General features: G+C 41.3%; 2 protein-coding genes and 1 long non-coding RNA gene across 3 annotated transcripts; 2 read left to right on the top strand and 1 right to left on the bottom strand.

The window, feature by feature from the left end:
- Positions 1–935: 935 nt before the first annotated feature.
- Positions 936–11,669, bottom strand: LOC146676768 (nesprin-2-like). The gene is made up of 2 exons (XM_085380435.1): positions 11,514–11,669; positions 936–3,817 (listed from the first exon to the last, which is right to left on the bottom strand). The coding sequence occupies exon 2, from the start codon at positions 3,533–3,535 to the stop codon at positions 2,744–2,746; it is 792 nt and encodes a 263-aa protein (XP_085236561.1). The 5' UTR covers positions 3,536–3,817; positions 11,514–11,669; the 3' UTR covers positions 936–2,743.
- A 116-nt stretch (positions 11,670–11,785) lies between these two features.
- LOC146676767 (uncharacterized) lies at positions 11,786–15,243 on the top strand. Its single transcript, XR_014912821.1, has 5 exons — positions 11,786–11,871; positions 12,777–12,867; positions 13,472–13,559; positions 14,001–14,037; positions 14,405–15,243. It is a non-coding gene; the product is annotated as an uncharacterized LOC146676767 (long non-coding RNA).
- A 3,702-nt stretch (positions 15,244–18,945) lies between these two features.
- Positions 18,946–23,745, top strand: hvcn1 (hydrogen voltage-gated channel 1). The gene is made up of 6 exons (XM_085415038.1): positions 18,946–19,216; positions 20,184–20,408; positions 21,188–21,292; positions 21,373–21,604; positions 22,037–22,149; positions 23,482–23,745. Exons 2-6 carry the CDS (start codon positions 20,235–20,237, stop codon positions 23,536–23,538), a joined length of 681 nt encoding a protein of 226 aa, XP_085271164.1. The 5' UTR covers positions 18,946–19,216; positions 20,184–20,234; the 3' UTR covers positions 23,539–23,745.
- Positions 23,746–23,760: the final 15 nt, after the last annotated feature.

Here is a 23,760-nt window from a genome sequence, read left to right as displayed (position 1 = left end):
AGCCGGTTCTCTTTAGTGAGCCGAACCGAAAGAGCCCGTTTTCTAAAAAGAGCCGGAAATCCCATCACTACTCCCTTCACCTCTGGTGTCCACCATTTGGTTCAGAGATTAGAACCACGTCAGGCACCAACCACCTTGCGGCCACAGCTCAATGCAGTAGCTTCAGCAATGGTGCTGAACATGGTCCGTTCGGACTCAATGTCCCCAGTCTCCCTTGGAATGCTGTTGAAGCCCTGCCGGAGGTGTGCGTTAAAGATCTCACGTACTGGGGCCTCTGCTAGATGTTCCCAGCACACCCTCACTACGCGTTTAGGTACACCGGGTCTGTCCAGCGTCCTCCCCCGCCACCTGATCCAAGTGATCAGTTGACAGCTCAGCCCCTCTCTTTACCCAAGTGTTCAGAACATATAGTCGCAGGTCTGGTGATACAATTACAAAATCGATCATCGACCTGCGGCCTAGAGCGTCCTGATTTATAATCAGCTCACAATAAAATCTATGTCTTCTGTGTGACTCTGTGGACAGTAATGTAATTATAGGTATCCTTGGACTGTAAACATTTACTGTATATTACTGTAGGAATCACTGTTTATATAAACATCTGTGTAATACTAGACAGAACACACAGATCAACGATCAATTTTTTGTGGTGTAATTGGTCTCACTGCTGGAAACATGTCTATCGTAGTTGGTTCGAGAACACAAGGTCTGTGATATAAAGGTTTTAAGTCCTCGAGTTTTTATTACAATGTTATTAAGGTGGGGTGTACGGTGGCCTTGATAGGTCAAATGCACTGCAACTCAAGAAAAAAAAGACAAGCAAATAGAAAAAGCAGACAAAGCAAAAAGGAAGTTGAATAAAACAACGGTAACCGAAAAGTTACAACAGAAAACAGCACTTGTATATGAATTTAAGAGTTTAATCATGTATTTTAATCAAGTGTTTTTTGTCTTTTTAATATTTTATGCTTTACAAATAGGCTTTTAACATTTTCAGTGTGGTCATTGTGGAAATGCCGGTACAGCTTCATGGTCAGCATTGACAGGATTCTCTGGTGTGTGGGTACGGTAATGCTTCTTTAAATGCGCTGACTGTCTAAAGGACTTCCCACACTGGTCACAGAGGTATGGTCTTTCTCCAGTGTGGATCCGCTTGAGGACCTTCAAATTAGATGAAGATCTAAACTTTTTACCGCACTGGTCACAGAGGTATTCTCTTTCGCCGGTGTGGGTATGCTGGTGAACCTTCCAAAGAAAAAATTGGAAATGTCAACACTGAGTGTCCAGGAGCAAATTTCAGTGTTTGGATTGTTTTCTGGGTTTCCCATCTTCCTCTTCATCATCCTCCTCCTCCCTTGGCTCCATCATCATCACTGTCGTTGTCGTCAGTGTCACTGTGATCGGCGTCACTGTCAGGACCACTCTCAGGGACACTGTCACTCTCAGCCTCCTCGTTATCCCAGAACCACCTCATTTCTTCAGCTATGGAATCTTCTGCTTGCTGGGCCGCGTTTATTTCCATTTCTCCTGCTGGGATCTCTGCTCTGTTATTGACCCAGGGTCCTTCAACTTGAGGAGGATTTATTTCTGTGCCTGCTGCTGGAACAGCAGCCTCTTCCTCATCATTCTGAAGATTGTCCTCCTCAACATCATGTTGTTGCTGTTGATTAATAACTTGGCCCAGAACACAGGAGATTTTCTTAAGTCAAGAGGCCGCGCAGCAGACCGATTTGAAGCCAGTGGACCATCAGGGGAACTGCTTCAAAATCTTCACTGTACTTGTACTCTGGATATTGTTCCATCTCATTTACTAAAAGATGTTATGACACTGTGGGTATGAGTTTGCTGTCTATTGTCAATAGCAGTCTTCAGTCTGGGTGTGTCCCTGCTGACTTTAAACATGCTGTGGTCCAGACCTTTCTAGATAAAAATGGCATTAGTGAAGCATTTCAGTCTGGTTTTAAAGCCCACCACAGCCCCAAAACTGCTTTTTTAAAAGGTTTTAATGACCTTTTCACTTTTACTGACTTGGGAGATTCTGCCATTTTAATACTATCAGACCTCAGTGCTGCCTTTGATACCGTAGATCATAGGATTCTTATCTCTCAGCTTGAACACTGTCGGAGTCAAAGGGACTGCATTGGAGTGGTTTAAATCTTATCTCTCCAACCAAAGCTTTTCTGTTAGATTGGGGATACATCATCCTCAAAAACCTCACTCACTTGTGGGGTCCCCTAGGGGTCCATTCTTGGCCCAGTTCTCTTTTCAATTTATATGCTCTCTATGCGTTCACTTTTTAAAAAACATGGCATCTCATTTCATTGTTATGCAGACGACTCACAGATTTAGCTGCAACTGAAACGTACATCTTTGAATCCTCTGATTAGTTTGCTAGATGTCCAGGTGCCCCATCTTCTTTTTCATCATCCTCCTCCTCCCTTGGTCTCCTCCTTGAACCTCCCAGTACTGGGCTGGAGGCCAGTGGCACAGGGCCATCCTGAACATTGTCTCCACCATCATCATTGTCATTCTCATCAGTGTCATTGTTATCACTGTTGTTGTTATCAGTGTCGTCGTCAGTGTCACTGTGATCGGTGTCACTGTCAGGACCACTCTCAAGGACACTTTCATTGTCACTCTCAGCCGGGCCTGGGCCGGGTTCATTTCAATTTCTCCTGCTGGGATTTCAGCTCTGTTATTGACCCAGGGTCCTTCTACTTCCTTTTTTTTTTTTTTTTTTTTTTTAACAGAACAAAAATGCGGGGAAAAAAAGCGAAAAGCGAAAAGCAAAGTGGCCACAAATGGCCAGTATAGAGCCCTGAGGGATATTACAATCAAGTGGGCCGTTGGGGTAATGCAACATGGGGTAGAAGGACCGGGCGAAGTTATTGGTAAGGGTGCAGCTGGAGTCACTTTCCGACATTGGAATCAGGCAGGGCAGGAGCAGGAGGAGCAGCAGCAGGAGCTGAAGAGGGAAGGCGGCACGCAGGGCCCGGTAGAAGAAGGATCGAGGGGGAGACGATTCCCGCTTCTCTCTTTGAGTGGAGGAGCCTTTCTTTGAATTTGCAGCCTCCTGAGAAACACTTTGACACTGGGCGGCTGTAGCAGATTCACAGTCCAGACGTTGCCGCAGGTTGCTGAGGTCGCCGTCCACCTGCTTCAGGAGCAGCTTCAGCTTGCTCCCCGTCACGTGGAGTTTCTCCCGGGCCTCGTTGCTCTCCTCTGTGCCGTCTTCAGGCTGGAGCTGAGACCACAGAGTCTGAAGGGAGGCCTGATGAGCCTGCCTGTCCTGCAGCTCCTTTTGCAGAGCAGTGAGGGTGTTGCTGTGCTGTTGCAGCGCTGTGAGAGTCGTGTCTGGGTGGCCGATGTCCACTGCGTAGCGTCCGCTCTCTGCGTGAGCGAGCCACAGCAGCAAAGAGTGGAGGCTTTCATGAAAGTCCTGAGTCGGTGATGTCAGGATGGACGTCTCATTTGGGCTTTGTACCGTCACCACCTCCCACATCTCTCCTGTCGTTCTTCTCCTCAGCTTCACCATAAGACAAATACAGTTCTTGATGGATATCTGTGCGTCGGGTTACCCGACGGACGGGCGACTGTTATCCGACGGACGGGCGACTGTTACCGGGTCCTTCTACTTCCTGAGGTGGATTTATTTCTATGCCCGCTGCTGGAACATCAGCCTCTTCCTCCTCTTCATTATCAGCCTCTTCTTCCTTGTCCTGAACTCTGTCCTCCTCATCATCATTTTGTTGCATTTGAATTTCTTCAAAATCCAGACGCTGCTGTTGTTCAAAAACCAGTTCTTCGACTGGTACCCCTACAACAACAAACAGAGAAATATATTATTGTTATCATTCATATGATGCCAAAACTGTCCACAAATCCATCTAATCTGACTGAGCTGGAGCTGTTTTGCAAAGAAGAATGGGCAAGGATTTCAGTCTGTAGATGTGCAAAGCTGGTAGAGACAGACCCTAAAAGACTGGCAGCTGTAATTGCAGCAAAAGGTGGTTCTACAAAGCATTGACTCAGGGGGCTGACTAATTACGCACACCCCACTTTGCAGTTATTTATTTGTAAAAAATGTTTGGAATCATGTCTGATTTTCATTCCACTTCTCACGTGTGCACCACTTTGTGTTGGTCTTTCACGTGGAATTCCAATAACATTGATTCATGTTTGTGGCTGTAATGTGACAAAATGTGGAAAAGTTCAAGGGGGCCGAATACTTTTGCAAGCCCCTGTATATTTGTTATTACCTGAAATAAAGATGGAGAAAAGAAGCAAAAAACAAAAAAGCTGAACTCAGACCTGACGGGCCAGGCCGCAGCTTCAGCTTTAGCCGACTTCCTCCTGATAAGGTCCTCACACAAAGGGGGCAGGGCAAGATGGCGGGCTGAGCAGTCACATCCGTCTGAACTCCTCACTAATGTTATAATCTCTTATATTTCTATTGTTCAGCACTTTGGTCAGCCTTGTGTGTTTTTAAAGTGCTATATAAATAAACTGTGATGATGATGATGATGATAATCTTAAAGTTATATATTTCACTCCTTTGAGTTATATTGACGATGTTTCAGCCCGAACATGAAGAAAAACAACAACACGAAACCTCCGGCAGTGAAAGACCTCCCTTTCACAACAAGAGGGACAGACTGTTAACAACCCCTGATAATACTCCTGAAAAACCACATATGGAGAAAAAAGCAAAAGGTACGGCTGTTGATAACGACCCCAACACATCCAAAGACAGTATACTAAAAGCTACTGAGAATCTTGGAAAACGTGTTGATGACCGCATGGACGAAGTTAGCAAACAAATTCAACAACATAGCGCCATGCTGGCTTCCATCGCTAAATCGGTGCAGTTTGATTCAGAGGAGCTACAAGAATGCAAAAAGAAAATACAACACCTGGAAAAAGAGATTGAATCACTCAAAAAAGATAATGACGACATTAAAGAGCGTGTGTTGAGCCAGGAAATATTGAAAAGAAGATGGTGTCTCCGTATCAAAGGGAAAAAGGAGAAAATAAATGAAAATATCAGAGAAGAAGTGGTGGAACTTCTAGGAAGGATTGCTCCGGACCTAAAGAAGATGTTGTCCACAGAGTGGGAAGAGCGGCATCGACAAATCATTATTCTGTTTGTGAGACATGCTGTGAGAGATGACATCTGGAGGTGAACGAAGGCTTCTCCCATGTGCAAAGAAGAAGGCATCCGCTTTGCTGAAGACCTGACCCCCGGAGGACTGGAGATCCAGACAAGCATTGTGGCCAGAAATCGACCAGGCTCGGAAGGAAGGCAAGGCTGCGGGCTTCAGGGGCCCTTTTGGTTTCATAGAAGGCAAACGCATCAGGGAAGAGACCCCAGGTACGGGCTGACATCTGACTATGAAAGGAATATAGTGGAACATTTCAGATGATGGGACTTTTACCTCAAGACTTTCCTACTCAACCTCCTAAACTTCATCTTTAAAGCTGTTCATGTGTTCTGTGTTCCAATTGAAAACTTACATTTCTTTATTTTCCTTTAACACAAGGGGACTTAAAGACTCAATTAAGCGCAAAGCTGTTTTTCAGTTCTGCAAGGGGCAACAGGCAAATTGTTTTTTTCTCCAGGAAACTCATTTTGAGGAACATGATGTGAAGTTTTGGTCACAACAATGGGGAGATAGTTATTTTTAGTCATGGTACAAACAGGTCGGCTGGGGTTCCTATTTGTTTCAACTAGTAATGTGTGATACCACTGATTTCCTTTCCAATCCGATACCAAGTAAAATTCAGGGTGGTATCGACGATACTGATCTGTTACTGATACTTTGTACAAAAACGTATTTTATTTATTGTATCTCAAATTATAGCGTCATAATGATTACAGGTCATCAGATTACTTATTCTTATCACTTAATAATGCAGGGTTCATCATATAGAAATAAAAAAACTGAAGTTGTGCGCTATTTGAACACCTTGCCTGCCTGCCGCACTAAAGGACTCTGTGAGAGACGTCTGTCTCGCCCTAGCAGCACCTGTCCCTGTCCTCCTCTTCAGTTCGCCTCAACATACGCTCGTCATATTCTGTGATATGATTTGGTGGTGTTGCCACAACACCTCACTTTCTTGCCACATGTATCACAAACCACGTTTGTGGATGTAAAATGCGTCCGCACATGACTCCAGTTACGCTCAGCCACGAGGAAACCATCATCTAAGAACCAACAGAGCCCTTAACAGGCCATGACAGGAGGGAGGTTGAACGTCTGGTGTCCTGGTGCAGCCACAACAACCTGGTGCTGAATGCCCAGAAGACAGTGGAGATTATTGTGGACTTCAGGAAGCACACAGCCCCACTCCCCCCCATCATCCTGACTGACACCCCCATCACCTCTGTGGACTCATTCCGCTTCCTGGGTAGCACCATCACCCAGGACCTGAAGTGGGAGCCCACCATCACCTCCGTCATCAAGAAAGCCCAGCAGAGGATGTACTTCCTGAGGCAGCTGAAGAAATTCAACCTGCCAACACGGACGATGATGCAGTTCTACACTGCAATCATCGAGTCCATCCTCACCTCCTCCATCACCGTGTGGTACGCTGGAGCCACTATCAGGGACAAACAGAGACTGCAGTGTGTTGTGCGCTCTGCTGAGAAGGTGATTGGCTGCAGACTCCCATCTCTGCAGGACCTGTACACCTCCAGGACATTGCGGCGTGCAGCTCGGATCTCAGCTGACCCTTCTCACCCTGGACACAGTCTGTTTGACCTGCTCCCCTCAGGCAGGAGGCTCCGGTCCATTCGCACCAGAACCTCTCGCCATAAGAACAGTTTCTTCCCCTCTGCTGTTGGACACATGAACAATAACCATATGACTGTTCCCGCTACTAACACATGACCCTACGCTGTGTCACTGCATCATTCCATGTTTGGCACTGATCACCACCTGCACTCATGTATATATCTTTCAACGTAGCACTCTTAATTCTTATTCTCATGTATATATCTCATGTATATCTCATGCACATATCTTTCCACGTAGCACTTTTAATTCTTATCCCTACTTTTATTTTTTTCCATGTCTATTTAAGTGCTATTTATGACAGCATGTTTGCACTGAAGCACCGCAGCAATTTCCTAATGTTGTAAACCTGCTCAACATTTGGCAATAAACCCCTTTCTGATTCTGATGACCGCAACCCCGGGCTGAGCCTTCCAAAGAAGACGCTCCTGGGGAATCCCCAAGCCTGTCCCTACCCCCACACCAATCACAACAGTGAAGGCGGGACCAAACTATGACCCCCCACCCCCACTGGGTGATGGAGCTGATCAAAGGAGCCCAGAGCAATTGATCTGATGTGGTGGCAGAGGCTGTATCGAGACTAATGTAATCTATTAGATAATTTCTATATTGGTTAGAATTAAGATTATTTTTATTTTTCCAGTTCATGAGGACTGTTTTCTTGGCTATGCATAGGGCAGTGAAAACCAAATGGGCTATATTCTTATCTGTAGTGACATTATCTAAGCCCAACAAACACACTAAGGGGGAAGTTGGAATGTTACATTTCAGACACTTCGATAAGTCTTCACATATCTCGCGCCAAAACTTCTGAACTGGTGGACAGAACCAAATAGCGTGGATATAATTGTCTGGTGTATTGGTTTGGCAGTGTGAGCAGTTGTTGCCTGTTGCTCCTGCTGCACCAGGCTGTTCTTCTTCTCCTTCCTTTTCCTCCTCATCTTTAAGATCCACAGTGGTCTGAGCCTGACCAGCAGGTGGCGCTGACTTTTCAGGTTCTGTTGCTGTTGTTTGTTACTGTGGCCTAGGGCGGCGCTGCTCTTCATATTCACAGTTAGTCTGCCCTCCAGTTAGGCGCAGCACCTTTCCATCCCAGGTATTTAATGAATGGATAAATAATCAGATGCTATCTCCAACTATGAAACGAGAAATAATTTCTTTACTTCCTAAACCAAACAAGGACCCTATCCTTTTAGATAATTGGAGACCAATCACACTTCTTTGCTGTGATTATAAATTGTTAGCTCATGTCTATGCCAACAGATTAAAAACAGGAATAACTCAAATAATAGATGAGACACAGTCAGCCTTTATAAAAGGACATCACATTCATCATCATACCCGTTTAGTATTAGATATGTTGGATTACAATTATTTAATCGATGATAGCCTTATTTTATTTCTTGATTTCTTTAAAGCTTTTGATTCTTTGAAGCATATTTTTTATTTAAAGCTCTGGAGGCTGTGGGTTTTGGCCCCAGATTTGTTAGTGTAGTGAAAATGTTGTACAGAGATATAAAAAGTAGTATTGCACTCAATCACGGATTTTCTAATAGTTTTAAAATTAATCGTGGCATTCGACGGGGATGCCCTATTAGCCCGTTATTGTTTATTGTTGCAACAGAAATGCTTGCCATTTATGTCAAACTCTCTTCAGATCTGGAAGGCATAAACATTCTTGATAAAGAATTTGAAATTAGTCAATTTGCTGATGACACTACCTTATTTCTAAAGAATATAAATTTGGTCTCTATTGCAATTAATAAAATCCTTTCATTCTCAAAAGCATCCGGCTTAACACTAAGTCTTAAAAAATGTGAAATCTTAGCTGTACACAGCTGTAATCAAAGTATTATTAACAATATTCCAGTAAAAGAGGAGGTAAAATACCTTGGTTTAATAATCAGTAAAAATACTAATGATCGAGAGATTAATAACATAACTGCTGGATTAAATGTAGTTAAAAAAATATTTAATCATTGCCTAACACATGATTTATCCATATTAGGTCATATCTTACTGTCTAAAGCAGAAGAACTTTCAAGACTCATATACCCCCTGTTATTCAATTTTTACCTCTCCAGAAACGATTAAACTGCCCAATTCTATTATATTCAGCTTTATCTGGAAAAATAATTATATATGCAAATCACAATTGGTTAAAGACTATGAAAATGGGGGCTTAAAAGCTTTAGACTTTGAATCCATTATTGCTGCATTCAGGCTCACATGGTTAAACGACTGCATTTCCTATCCTCAATCTATGTGGTACCATATTCCAAACAAACTCCTTAATAATGTCGGCGGGTTCGATTTTTTGCTCAAATGCAATTTTCTAAGATTCCTCTTAAGTTGTCTAGTTTCTATAAGCAGGCTTTGGATTTTGGGAAACTAATTTTCACCCACAATTTTTCACTTCACAATTCTGTGATGTGGAATAATAGGGTTATAGTCGTCAATAAGAAGTCTTTATTTAAATCAAACTGGTATGATGGGGTTGTATGTTTTATTTTTGATCTTCTTGGCAAAAACGGAAACTTGCTATGGTACGAAGAATTTATTGATAAATAAAAATGACGTTTCATTTAATAATTATAATAAGGCTTGTAAAGCGATACCCATACCGTTGTTAAATCTTATCGCAAATACTTTAAAGTATTCACATATATCCATTTGGAGAATTCCTGTATAAAAGGTTTAATTTAGAGTCCGACTCTTGTGTTTTCTGTTCTTCTGATGCAGAAACATTAGAGCATCTATTTTTCAAATGTCAGTATGTTAATGCTCTTTGGTTTGAAATACACTGTTGGGTTTCACTCTTTCCAATATACCTTCTTTCACATCTAAGGATGTTCTTTACTTTATGGACAATCTGGATTCTAAAATCTCAGATGTTGTCAATTTTGTAATAGTGTTATGTAAGTATTTTATTCATGCATGTAAGTGGAAAAAATACCCCTCCTCTGTTTACCGTCTTCTTGAATTACTTTTGTCATTATTTTAAGTCACTTAGGCTTCTTTCTAATATAAATAAAAAACTGCTGTACTATACTGTAAAATCACAAAGTACTTGCCAGAGGTGTGGACTCGAGTCACATGACTTGGACTCGAGTCAGACTCGAGTCATTAATTTTATGACTTTAGACTTGACTTGAAAAAATGTTCTAAGACTTGTGACTTGACTTGGACTTTTACACCAATGACTTGGGACTTGAATTGGACTTGAACCGGTTTACTTGAAAAGACTTGATATTTTACCCCAAATATAAAATTTAACATGCATATTATATAGAGATTGAAAATGTGACGTCATTCACGGGTAGAACCGCAAAGGATTCTGGGAACTCGTGGCAAGCGGTACTAGCGCACGCAGGCTTTCAATTGAAATCAGTTATACAGCGATAAAAAGAAACACAAAAATGGCAAGAAGCTGTTGTATTATTAACTGCAATAGCCGGTCGCATGACAGCCACGAGAAGCTGACGGGTAAAGAGATCGGTTGTTATCGGATTACGTCGTTGAAGAGAAATTGTTCAAGCCACGTTTCCGAAGTAACAAAGACGCGACGGATGGCCTGGATCGCAGCCATTCAAAGATCAAATATAACGTCCCAGAACCCTCCAGCTCACAGGTTAGTCTGCTCCAAGCATTTACACGAAGGTCAGTGTTTTTTAGTAGTTAATACGTCATTTTCATAACATAATTGGTGATATAGGTTACAAGCAAGTCTGGCGCTGAACAGAAATTGTCGCGCTATGCTCCTTTATTTATTGTGCATAAATAGTGAATTGTCCTGACACAATATTGTGTTTCGCTTCTGTTATTATGGTACATTGACAAAAACATATACTTTTATTCACAGGATAAAACAGGTTTTTTGTATCACTAATTGTCCAGTGCGATTACAGCATACAGTATTATTGTCACTGGTACATTTCTGTGATGGGTACCAGAAATTATTTCCACTACTAATTAATTACCGTTGAGCTCAAAGGTCCTATTAATAAACGGTTAAGGAATGTGTATTTATGACGACAATTTGTGAGACTGGTAAACTTATGATACGTACGATGGTCTTTCGTTCTACACGGTGCATTTCAAGGTCCTGTACCCATCCGTCGGTAAACTGTACCTGGGCTTGTTGCAGTGACCTGAAGTTACTAAACTTCATGAGTGTATGCACTCACTCCAAGAACCGTATAATTATAAATATGCATATAAATATGCTAAGATGAGATAGCTGACTTCATCTAACTAGCAAATGTTGTCCAGGCTACGTTGGTGATACAGTTTTTTTTAATGTGTATGATATTTTTGTCATGCGATTTTAAAGCCGGTCCTACAACCGCATCCAAGAATAACATGCAGCTTATCTCAGAACTGTCGGTGAAAATTATTCTTGGAGCTAGGTTTAATTGAGCTGCATTTTAAAGAGGTGCAATTTCACAATTTGTGTATATTTTCTAAGTTCACTATTTTGTCATGTGTTGAGAAAAACACAGATTAAAAAATTACATGGTCTAATATTTACATTTAGCATAACTGCAACATTATTTTTTTCTTTTTTTTTTTTAAAGACTCGAAAGGACTTGAAATTCAAAGTTTCAGACTTGTGACTTGACTCGGACTTTTACACCAGTGACTTGAGACTCGACTCTGACTTGCCTGACATTACTTGAGACTTGACTTGAGACTTGAGGATAAAGACTTGAGACTTACTTGAGACTTGCAAAACAATGACTTGGTCCCACCTCTGGTACTTGCTATTCTGAATATTCCTGCCTGTGCCAAAAGGCCTATGTTCCTTATTATTATACCCTAGATATTTTTATTTTCTCCCTTTAAAGTTAAAATGACTTGCTTCATCAACATTATAATATAAATTGTTTCAATACTGGTCTGTTTCCTTGACTTGTCGATAATTTCTTTCAATAAAGGTAAAAAAAAAAAACAGATGGAAGAGCTTCCTGTCCCACAATGCACAGCGGTATCCGGGCTTAATAAATTGACACGAGACGCGTGGTCTGCCTCTCAGTCAGCAGGAAGATGTGGTGCGGAAGGAGGAAAATTCATTATGGTGAGGTCTGCTCAGTAAAGGCCCGTGCGGTGCGTCGACAAGGAAAAGGACTAAAGCGAGTGTAATTTATCCATGCGACAAATTTGTGTTAAAACGGGACTCGAAAGTTTTGTGAGTGCGCAGAGCGGGTGTAGTGCAATGGCAGTCCGCGTTTACTTGTGGGCTCTTGATGGGAGACAGCATCAAAAAATATGTGCAACAACCAGTCTGTGGGCTACTCCTGTGCAGGAGCAACGTTAAGCTGGGCAGACACTGCGATTTTTGGCCCATTTTGAGCCGATTTTTCAGTCGTGCGAGCGTTTTGGCGATCGGCCCGATTTTGGCCTTCATAGTGCGTCGTGTAGTTTACGCGGGGTAACGAGAAGCGATTAACACCTCACGACCAGCTCGCGATCATCAATCGCTTGGTCCCGACCGTCGTGAGGGTGTCACCGCAGCTTCTCACACTGCGCACGCGCAAACACATAAACGTCGGTGAAAAAGCAGCACGGCTGTGCAGCGTGTGATCTGGACACAAGCGATGGAGGCACAACTTGTAGAACTTTGGAAAGCTCATCCGAGCCTTTTCCATGTGGCCTCACAAAATTATCACGACACAACAACCGTGACAATAGTTGGATCTACATGCTGCTCAATCAGCTGCCTGATCATGTTTTTCATTAGCAATTTAGAAAGGTTGATTGTGTGTCTGTGTGAGTGAAAGACCGAGAGCGAGCGACAGAATTTCTGTTTTAACCTTCATTTTATGGACGCACAGTTTGACGCCACTGGAAAAAATCGCAGTGTCTGCCCAACATACAAAGAGATGAAGTACCGTGTGTGAAACAACGACGGATGTCTGCTGTTACCACTCAGTGCTTCTCATGCCGGACGTTTTTAACTGGTTTCGCGCTTCTTTTCCCCAGTGGGTTCAGATGGACAGGCTGCAGTGGACACTTCTGCGGCACCGCCATGTTGTTACTATGGAACGGACACAACAGGCAGTGACTTCAGTTGGTAAGTCTTTTAGATTTAAAGTATTACGGTGAGAAATCTGCTTTTGGGAATAAAACATTTCCAAGAAAAACTGATAAATTAGAAAATGCTTTATTGGCTATTAAACAAGCCAGTCAATTAAAAAAAATGTGTGGGGCATGTCTATTCAAGACAGTCTTTTCCCCTTTGCCTAATTAATTCTGTTTATAGCTTTTATAGTACTGAGTGACATGGGCAAGGAAAATGCCAATTAAAGTGTTTAAACCAGATAAACTTTCCATTTTTTGTAATGAGATTTTTTTGGGGGGATTCCCTTTGCAACTACATATTTCTCCATTGTTCTCACAGATATGCTGCCACATAAGTCTGCTAGCAGAAGTAACTGTGACAACATAAGAATAAATTGGCACGTTTGTGCTCCCTGACTTCAGTTTAGAAAATGGGGCTTGATGTGAATGTGGTTTGTGCCATTGCATTAGTTTTCACTTTAAAGTGGATCCCTTCTCAGATGATATGATTTGTCTTGAGTCTGAGGATGCAGACAAATTAAAAGCTCCTTAAATGTGAACACCTACAAATTGTCATCTTGAAGACTATCCTGATGTTGCACTGGTTTCTCTTGCAGACATGCTGGCACCCAGTGTTAAACAGACATGAAGGCTGAGTGTTGGCAGTGGAGTAGAACTACACACTGCTTGCCTTTAGGCGTAAAGGTAAGTTAAATTCAGTTTATAGACGTGTTCTGCATTGAACTATTTAGCAGTCTTGTCATGTTCACATCTTTGTCATTCCTGGTGTAATTTCAGACTGATGTTAAGCTAGATTTGCTTCAGACTCTTAGCTAGTGTAGTTAACAGGGACCAACTGATGCCACAGACTCACAACATTACAGCAGCTAGATGTTGCTGCTTACTCAGATTTTACTCCATCCAAAGTGGCATGAGTTTCCGATGGGGATGCACTGATCAGTCATTTGTGGGAGGAGAACATCCAGACTGACACTGGCTGGAAATTCTTGGACAATTCAAATCAGTTTCTTGGTGGGTGGTGTGTGGTAAATCTAAAGTTATTACACTGAGACTGACACTGGCCTGGCGCTGAGCAAAAGGCTGTTGTGAATAGATGAGATAATAGTGGTTGTGGTTGTGTTGCAGGCAGAGGATCTGTGGTACTGATATCTACAGACTGAAGGTGGGTCTCACTGACAACTTTTACTTGTATTTAAGTTTTTGCCCTGTATGCACTGATTAGTGAATAATAACACATTATGCTGCAAGGAGCTCATGCTGACTGACTGCAGGTATGTGTGATGTACATGAAGGATGTGGAGAAATGGTGTGAACCCAATCTTGTACTGCTCTGACAGAGACTGGCTCATCTCTGCTGGAGAATCTTAGTATTGGGAGAGAAAGTCAGGACTTGGCACAGGTTTAAGTAAAAACAATTTACCAGAACCTGACTGAAGGCCTGAAACATGCTGCTGGGAATAGTTCAGTTACCTTCACTGTGCAGATTGAATAATAATAGTAATTCTTGTGCTTTGGTTTTGTGTCGACAGGGATCCTGACAGGCAGTTTTGGATGACTTGGGGATGCAACTGCTATCTTGGCTACATCGACCAGTTTCGGCAAATGTCAGGATGTGGAGTCCTGTCTGCATACCTCAACCTCACAGGGGCTCTAGATTTCAAGACGAGGGTTTTTATTTTATATTTTTTTTCTCTAATCCCTCATTTGAAGGTTTAAAACCAGATCTATCAAAATGTTTGCCTTTTAATGTCTGTTAATCTAAGCAGCAGCATCAATAGGTGATATTGGACACACATTTACACTGGAGTACAGCAAGTGTACATTTTGAGTTGGATAATTCTGAGGTTATCTTGCAACTGAGCTCAATGATTAAGCGATGCAAGCTTCCCATGTGGTGTTTTGAAGAGAACAGATGGCTGTAAATTCTGGTTGGAAAAATGAAGCTAATGCTGAAATCCCTTAAACCAACGTTCTGTCTGAAAGCCACCAAATGTCTATTGCTCGGTTTGCAGATTATGAGAACGGCTTTCTAGTAAACTCTTTACTGCTAAGTTTATGGCATCACTCATTTGGGGTTATAACAACAGCAAGATGATGTGGTGCTGAAGTCTGACTATACAATGGTACAAGCATTAATGTACACGAGGCTAAATAACAGACAAATGCATGATTGTTCCTGTCGTTGTGGCTGAACATTAGTCATCTGTCTGTTTCATTGGCCTAGATGTGATGGAATCCTCTTTATTTGAGAAATGTACTTAAACCTTTTTGTCACTACTTCCTGTGTTTTCAAGCTACCTCTTTCAAAGGTGAATAAACTGAACAGTGAATGTGTCATTGCTTTAATAAATGCCTAAATGGAACAAGACATTTGATGTTTGTGATGAATTTATATTTGAAGGTTCCTGAATACTGCAGTTGTGGGGAGGAGAAAAACAAACTCTGGCACAACTGTGTTCACATAAAACCAACTGGACTACATGCTGGCAAAGGCAGAACTCTGATTAAATCAAAGATAATTATCTGTATAGCGGTATAGTAGTGATAACTTTTTTAAAGCTTTTTTTTAATGTAGTTTGAATTTAAAACCTTCATATCTACACCCACATTTTGAAACCAATGTAGCTACACTACTTTGGGTTAAAATTAAGATTGGCGGCTGCTGCAAGCAGGTTTGTTAGTGATAATCTACACTGACTATTTAATGCATGTATTTGAGCTTGTTCCGCATGGTAACTGTTGTCACTGTTGCCGGTTATTAAAAGTTTGATTTAGTGGTGTGACTGGAGCAACAGCCTTCCTGATCTGAACCCAAATGCTGTTTGGTTATTGGACTTCTGTGCAAATCAGTTTGTATCAAATTGAACGGCATGTTCAAACATGTCCCTAAGTGCATGTGGCGCCAGATATGCAGGGGGGTTTTTTTTGTTGTTGTTTTTTTTATACACTTATAAAGTGAAGAGAGGAGCTGAGCTGTCTATTGAACATTTGGTTTTGTGTCCATAACTAAAAGGTCCAGCTTTTATGAATAGAGAACTAATTATTTTTCACTCACTGTTTTTTATACTCAAATCTAATAACTAGTGATTAAATGATTAATCTTTGGCTCTCTTCTAGTGTGTTGTTTGTCTTGTCTTTCCAGAGGTGGGACCAAGTCATTGTTTTGCAAGTCTCAAGTAAGTCTCAAGTCAAGTCTCAAGTAATGTCAGGCAAGTCAGAGTCGAGTCTCAAGTCACTGGTGTAAAAGTCCGAGTCAAGTCACAAGTCTGAAACTTTGAATTTCAAGTCCTTTCGAGTCTTTAAAAAAAAAAAACGAAAAAATAATGTTGCAGTTATGCTAAATGTAAATATTAGACCATGTAATTTTTTAATCTGTGTTTTTCTCAACACATGACAAAATAGTGAACTTAGAAAATATACACAAATTGTGAAATTGCACCTCTTTAAAATGCAGCTCAATTAAACCTAGCTCCAAGAATAATTTTCACCGACAGTTCTGAGATAAGCTGCATGTTATTCTTGGATGCGGTTGTAGGACCGGCTTTAAAATCGCATGACAAAAATATCATACACATTAAAAAAAACTGCATCACCAACGTAGCCTGGAAAACATTTGCTAGTTAGATGAAGTCAGCTATCTCATCTTAGCATATTTATATGCATATTTATAATTATACGGTTCTTGGAGTGAGTGCATACACTCATGAAGTTTAGTAACTTCAGGTCACTGCAACAAGCCCAGGTACAGTTTACCGACGGATGGGTACAGGACCTTGAAATGCACCGTGTAGAACGAAAGACCATCGTACGAACAAAGGTAAGTTTACCAGTCTCACAAATCGTCGTCATAAATACACATTCGTTAACCGTTTATTAATAGGACCTTTGAGCTCAACGGTAATTAATTAGTAGTGGAAATAATTTCTGGTACCCATCACAGAAATGTAGCAGTGACAACAATATTGTATGCTGTAATCGCACTGGACAATTAGTGATACAAAAAACCTGTTTTATCCTGTGAATAAAAGTATATGTTTTTGTCAATGTACCATAATAACAGAAGCGAAACGCAATATTGTGTCAGGATAATTCACTATTTATGCACAATAAATAAAGGAGCATAGCGCGACAATTTCTGTTCAGCGCCAGACTTGCTTGTAACCTATATCACCAATTATGTTATGAAAATGACGTATTAACTACTAAAAAACACTGACCTTCGTGTAAATGCTTGGAGCAGACTAACCTGTGAGCTGGAGTGTTCTGGGACGTTATATTTGGTCTTTGAATGGCTGCAATCCAGTCGCGTCTTTGTTACTTCGGAAACATGGCTCGAACAATTTCTCTTCAACGACGTAATCCGATAACAACCGATCTCTTTACCCGTCGGCTTCCCGTGGCTGTCATGCGACCGGCTATTGCAGTTAATAATACAACGGCTTCTTGACATTTTTGTGTTTCTTTTTATCGCTGTGTGACTGATTTCAATTGAAAGCCTGCGTGCGCTACTACCGCTTGCCACGAGTTCCCAGAATCCTTTACGGTTCTACCCGTGAATGACGTCACATTTTCAATCTCTATATAATATGCATGTTAAATTTTATATTTGGGGTAAAATATCAAGTCTTTTCAAGTAAACCGGTTCAAGTCCAATTCAAGTCCCAAGTCATTGGTGTAAAAGTCCAAGTCAAGTCACAAGTCTTAGAACATTTTTTCAAGTCAAGTCTAAAGTCATAAAATTAATGACTCGAGTCCAAGTCATGTGACTCGAGTCCACACCTCTGTGTCTTTCTGGCTGCCCGTCCGTGAGCCTGGTTCTGTCGGAGCTTTCTTCTTGTTAAAAGCGAGTTTTTACTTCCCGTTTGCTCAAAGAGGTTGTTGTTGTTGTAGGGTTACCTTACAGTCCAATGCCTTAAAGTGACTGTTGTGAGTTCACACCATATAAATAAATGTAAATTGAATTAACAGTGTTAGATTTCCAAACCAACTTCATTCTGAGCCAAAGACTAGAAAATATGGTGAAGCAAATCTTCCCTTTGGCTTCACCTGCAGGAGTGCCGAGGTAGGTCTCCCTGCAGGGTTGGTGTTTCCTTCGTCGGGAGCAGCGCTGGGCTGTTTAGATCACGGACAAACAGGATCCCACATTCTTGATCTTTAGTTCACAAACACTTGTTGTAATGACTAACTACTCCTGACATGTTGGAGATGTTTGCTCTTTATACAGTAAAGTTACAGCAGGATACAAATAACATCAGGCTGATCCTGCCACGATTTGTTCCCCCGATTCATACAAACAGGATCCCACAGCTGTTTATGTTTTTAAACCCATTTTGCACAGAGAGGCATTTTTTAAAAAAAATGTATTGACAGCAATGTTGAATATTATTACACAGGGAAAATAATCATCACACCGTGACGCCTCTGCCTTTGTAAATAGAAGGACAGTAACTGGGTGTTTATGTAAGCGTGTAAAACCTGAAGATAGAGACAAAATACTGTTAATCTGCCATTCTGCAATTCCTCTCATGTAAGCAATAACGTGGCGCACAGCTGACGTGAAAAAAGGCACATACCTTTAACGTTGCGTGACGAACTCTGTATTCCTCGTCCACACGTAAACGCAAAAAATGAGTTTTAAAAAATCTCAGTTTTGTGTGTGATTCGAAACACGTGGACGAAACAGCTGCGTTTTCAAAAATACCCGTGTAGGTGCGGACGTAGCGTAAAAGAGTTAGTAGTTTATTTTCTTACTACCTGCAGGTTACTTGTATTTGCTTAATTGTTTAGTAAATGTTTGAGGTGAGAAATAAACCGCAATTGAGCAAAATATGGGCGTGTGTGCGCGCGCGCGCGAGCGGTTTGGAAACCACTGATCTATATCATCACTATCGAGGATGATTTAAATAAATGTTTTAATGAAACGCGTAGATAATGAATATAAATAAACCAATGGACATTGAGAAATCAATCAGTCAGCACATATATTCGAACATAACGCTTAGTGTTGCTATTCTGGAGTAGAAAGAAAATTAGAGCAACAATGCAAGCGGGGAAAGGGGCAGCTGTTCTAGAGCTTTTTGTCAGCAATATTTCAGTTTTGCTCAAAAAAGATTTGTATAGCTTTATGAAATGGACTATAACGAAATAAACGTTTTATATTAGGTAACAAAATAAAACAAAACAAATAAAAACGGGCGGGGACGGGTAGGTGGACAGAATCGGGCGGAGGAAGGTCTGAAGACGGAGGCGGAGTTTTGAGGTTCTTTGGGGTTTTTTTGACGCCGAGTAACTTTCTCTGAGAGGAGCGTTGAAAGTGCCAAAGGAGAAGGTGGAAGGTAAAGGTAAGCTGCTGTCACCGTTTATTCGTGTAAACCAAATAACAGCTTCCGCTGTGCAGAGTCCGGCCAGCGCTGTTCTCAGTAGTAAAATGCTTACTTGGCAAAAGTAAAAGGGATGGACGTGCCTATCACGAGTTTCAGCCTCCTGCCAACGTCTGAGACGCATAAACAGAAAAATCTAGCAGACCTAAAGCGACAAAGCTGCGCTCAGTGCTGCAGAATCTCGTAGTCGGAAATTTTACGCTCACTTTCTGACTTCTTGTACTTTTAAGTGCTACACCAGTATAGTTAAAACGCCTGTAAAATGACCATTTGCATTGGAGTAAGGCTAGAAAATTCCGTGTTCTGCTGCGCATCTTCCATCACATCACAGATCAACGCATATGAAAAATGAAGTGTGTTAGTAGTAGTGAAATTAAAATTAACTTTGCGGAACTGTTTGTAGTGAATTTAAGATGTAAGATGTACTATTATTAGCTCTGCAGTTAATGAAGAATGTCTGGGGTTTGGTGCTTCTGTCACTTGATTATCGTAGAAGAACAGAGCACCCATAGCTGGTTCATAATTAGCCTGTAGAGCTCTGGGCTCAACAGCCCTTCTGTCTTGATATCATGACATTTTGATAGGATGGATTTTCATGATAACCAAACCAGTCTTATGACTTTTCCTTCCAGATCTATTGAGTGGGGTGTGGGATAGATAAGCAGGCTCCTCAGCTTCCTTTGTATGCTATACCAAAAAGTTGGTTTGTCAGTAGCATGTTGCAAATATTAAAAAAGGAGAAGTAAACTGGGATTGACTAACATGGAGAAATCTGTAGAGAAGGTATACAGCATTTTGAACATATGCCATTTTTGGTCATAAGTGGAACCTGCAACATTGCTCAACTTTATGAACTACAGCTTGCAAAATGTCGGTTTATGGCTCCACACTTCATGGCTTTAAAGTGAAATGCACACTTCTCTCCAAGGTGCGCTGAAGTGGGACGTGGTCCTCTCTCTTCATCCCTCAACCTGCCATCATGTCTCGGTACCTGAAGCATTTCACTGCTGTGGGGGACCAGCATGTGGTCCATAGCGACGAGGAAGAACTGCATGTTTCCAGTGAGGAGTTGAGTCCGGCTACGGCACAGCTTCCAGTTACGTTAACATTTAGGGATTCATTCAAGAGGCTCTACAGCTCAGAACGTTTCCAGGTATGTCGCTGTAGTCTTTTCAGAAAATGTACCAAAGAAACTGTTGTCTGAGCCTTCCAGTCTGCCAAAGCTACTAAGCTATTACAATGACAGAGAAATATGAGGGTGGGCAAACGATTCCAGGAAAAGTCCATAAAAATAAAAAAATGTAAATTTGGTTGAGCTTCTGTTCGGGATCATCATCTCAGTCATGTCTGGACAGCTTTTAAAGCGGCTGCTGTTGTTTTGGAGATTTAGAGTAACAGAAGTCAGGCGTCTGACCACGCCTCCATACACGCTCCTTATGGTTCTCATCTGTATAGGTTCCCCCAGTCTACAAACTGTTCATTCTCATTTACGTGCCTTTATCGAAGTTTTGTTCTGACCAGTGGGGTGGCTTTAGCTCAGGAGGTAGAGCAGGTCATCTTCTAATCAGAAGCTTGGTGGTTTGATCCCACAGTTACGGGTAACAAGTGTTTCAGAGGATTCCTCATCATTTTTTGAATATTGACTGGATTATGCCATAGAACAGTGAAACACAGGTATTCAATGGGCTATGCAGAATTAGCGTCCTTTTAACTGTACCAGTTTATAACCCAGCTATTGTTCCATATTTTTCCTCAAAGTGCAGCAAAAGACAAGAAAGTTTAAAGCAAGAGGACCTTATTTTCTGCACAATGTCAGATATTAGATTTAGTTCAACTACAACTGGTTTTGAGCTCAAGTACCTTCCACCACAGTTTTTTTCTTTTACTTTGAAAACTAATAGAAGCTGACATCATAACTGTCTCTGCTTGCAGGTGTTGGTTGTGTGTTTGGTAATCCTGGATGCCATCTTTGTCTTGGCTGAGTTGCTTATAGATCTGGCTGTCATCAAGCTCGAGCATGGCCACATTGCTCCAGAGGCAAGCAACTTTTCTTCACAGTCTAAGAGACATCCCATGGGTATTACTGAGATTTTACTACACCGTTATGTGTTTTTCAGGTTTTTCACTACCTGAGCTTGGCTGTTCTCACCTTCTTCATGTTGGAGCTGGCTGGGAAGATGTTTGCATACCGCTTGGAATTCTTCCTGCACAAATTCGAGGTGTTTGATGGTTTTGTGGTGATAGTGTCTTTCATCTTGGACATTGTCTTCATCTTCCATGAGGACGCTTTTGATGGGATAGGTCTTCTGATCCTGCTCCGACTCTGGAGGGTAGCCAGGATTATCAACGGTCAGTGCCACTCTGCAGTGTTCACAGGAAATGGATGAAATGATAAACCAATGGTCATGGCTCTGATTATTTAATCAGCTCATCAATGATGCAACAGCATCACATGTCTCTGAGTTCCTCTTGCCTCCTCTCTTTTATGATCGTCTTCATTTACATTCACATTTTGATTGTCCGCTATGTACATTCATGTTCAAATTGCTAAAAGAATACATTTTTATCTTGCTGCAAAGCAGATTGGGAATGTAAAATACATTAGACGTCACTATTCAGAAAGCACAATGGTGGCCCACTAAAAGATTTTTTTCACATTGTTGTATTTGCAGGTTTTGTTTTTTGGTTTTATATGAGATCAAAATGACTGATGTTAAGTTCCAGATGTCATGGTTAGCAGGGCAAAGTTTAAAATGCTGACCATTTTTTATTTTGTTGTAGGAATCCTAGTGTCAGTGAAGACCCGTGCAGACCAGAAGGTTCACAAGCTGAAGGAAAGCTATGACCACCTGGTTCAAAGAGTCACTGAGCTACAGGAGCGCAGTGATAAACTGGTGATGTCAAATATTCATGAAGATTACTGCTGGCAGGCTTGGACTACTTATGTCTTGTGAGATGCTTAGTGTGTCAGGAATCTTTCACCCCTGCACAGAGATTACAGATTACTGCCTGGTTACCGAAAAGTCAGTTTCTTTTCTTGGACCTCATTCTCTAGAGAACGAGGTCCCAGTGACACACTTCCTGTCCATAAAAATACTGGTGTCATTCCTCAGCCTCCTAGTAGATGCACCTATGGTATAAATTCAAAAATCCTCAGATTTTCAGAAAAACTGACCTCTGACCTTGATTGGTTAATGTCACTGGGCTACACGCTTGTCTGAGAGTTTTAGTAGATGCCCTCGTGCTACTTAGCCTCATTCTTGTGTTCACAAAATCTGACCTTGACCTTGAGGACGAGGTCACTCAGGTTCTTAGTAGAGATGTCACCTCATTCACTGCTTCAGGATTCAACTTCGAGAGTTTTCCAGAAGTGTGGCAAAGTCAAAAAAGCTTCATACTTTAGATTCACTCTTTCTGGTGTGAGGACAGAGAGGTGACTCTTTTAGTAACATTATTAGGGAGCTAAAGTGAACCGATATGAGCCAAACTCATAACGAAAGCAAACGTTGACCTTTTCTTTTTTTAAAGCTTTGTTTAGTTCTAGTCACTCTTTCATTCTGTTTTTTAATGTTAACGAGCTCACAGTTACAGTAGGATAACATTATCCTTAGTTAGCTTGCCGCTTAAAACAAATGAAAACACCAAGTTCCCAAATGGACAGTCCCAGTGGGGGAACTCTTTAGGCCTGGAATTCCACAAAAACTGCAGTAATGATGGCAGATCGCTCACAACACACTCAGTCCTGCTTTGGATTTCAGGCAGTAGAAGGCAGAACTGTAATGCTGCTGACTGAGTGATGAATACAGTTACTGATAAGATCTCCATGCACATTAAGTCAGTATCAGAATCCTCATTGGCATTGTAGCAGTAAAACAGCTAAGACGATACAGACACTCAATAAAATTAAAATTAGTAAAAAACATATAAATTATATACACAGTATATATTCAAATGCATCTATAAACTAAACCAGTACTGTTGTCTGGTATTTCCTTTCTTGTTGAGGAAGTGGTGACTGTTATTCTGTGCACGGGGAATATCAGATATATTTATTATAACTTATTTTACTTTTTGTCTGTTTTGTAAATTTCACAGCAGTAATACAGAAAGGTGTCTGTTATTTAGCAATTTAGGCTTTACTCCTTCATATTGTTACTCAGAAGGCTTAAGTATGTGGCACGAAGGCCTACAGTGAGTAACAAGGTGATTCTTGTCTGTGTTTGCAGGCACAAGAGAACGACAACCTGAAAGCCCTCCTCAAGAAGCACGGCATAGACGTCTAGCTCAACAAGCTCACTGCTGCAGAGCTACTTGTACCCACATGCTGCAGAACATTTAATGGTTTAGTACTAACTGCACTGAGATTTAATGTCATCATTATTGTGGTGATGGAGACAAATTAAGGGACTGCACTTGCATCATGAATTTCCAGTATATACATGTTAGTGATTTTCATGCCATAAAGCCTAAAGCACCTGTAAATAAGTGAAAGGCAGAACGATAAT

This window comes from Rhamphochromis longiceps, linkage group LG2 (genome assembly GCF_057381845.1).
Source record: "Rhamphochromis longiceps isolate RC_006_pf linkage group LG2, R_longiceps_female_GT1.1, whole genome shotgun sequence".
NCBI lineage: Eukaryota > Metazoa > Chordata > Actinopteri > Cichliformes > Cichlidae > Rhamphochromis > Rhamphochromis longiceps.
The sequence above is the reverse complement of the archived record's forward strand: the minus strand, read 5'-3'. Positions and strand labels throughout refer to the sequence as shown.

What these genes read in the sequence shown, in the direction of transcription:
- hvcn1 (XM_085415038.1), top strand. Translation starts at nt 20,235, where the DNA reads ATGTCTCGGTACCTGAAGCATTTCACTGCTGTGGGGGACCAGCATGTG. An exon ending in ACAGCTCAGAACGTTTCCAG is followed by an intron (nt 20,409 to 21,187) that starts GTATGTCGCTGT and finishes CTCTGCTTGCAG; the next exon opens with GTGTTGGTTGTGTGTTTGGT. An exon ending in GGTAGCCAGGATTATCAACG is followed by an intron (nt 21,605 to 22,036) that starts GTCAGTGCCACT and finishes ATTTTGTTGTAG; the next exon opens with GAATCCTAGTGTCAGTGAAG.
- LOC146676768 (XM_085380435.1), bottom strand. Translation starts at nt 3,535, where the DNA reads ATGGTGAAGCTGAGGAGAAGAACGACAGGAGAGATGTGGGAGGTGGTG.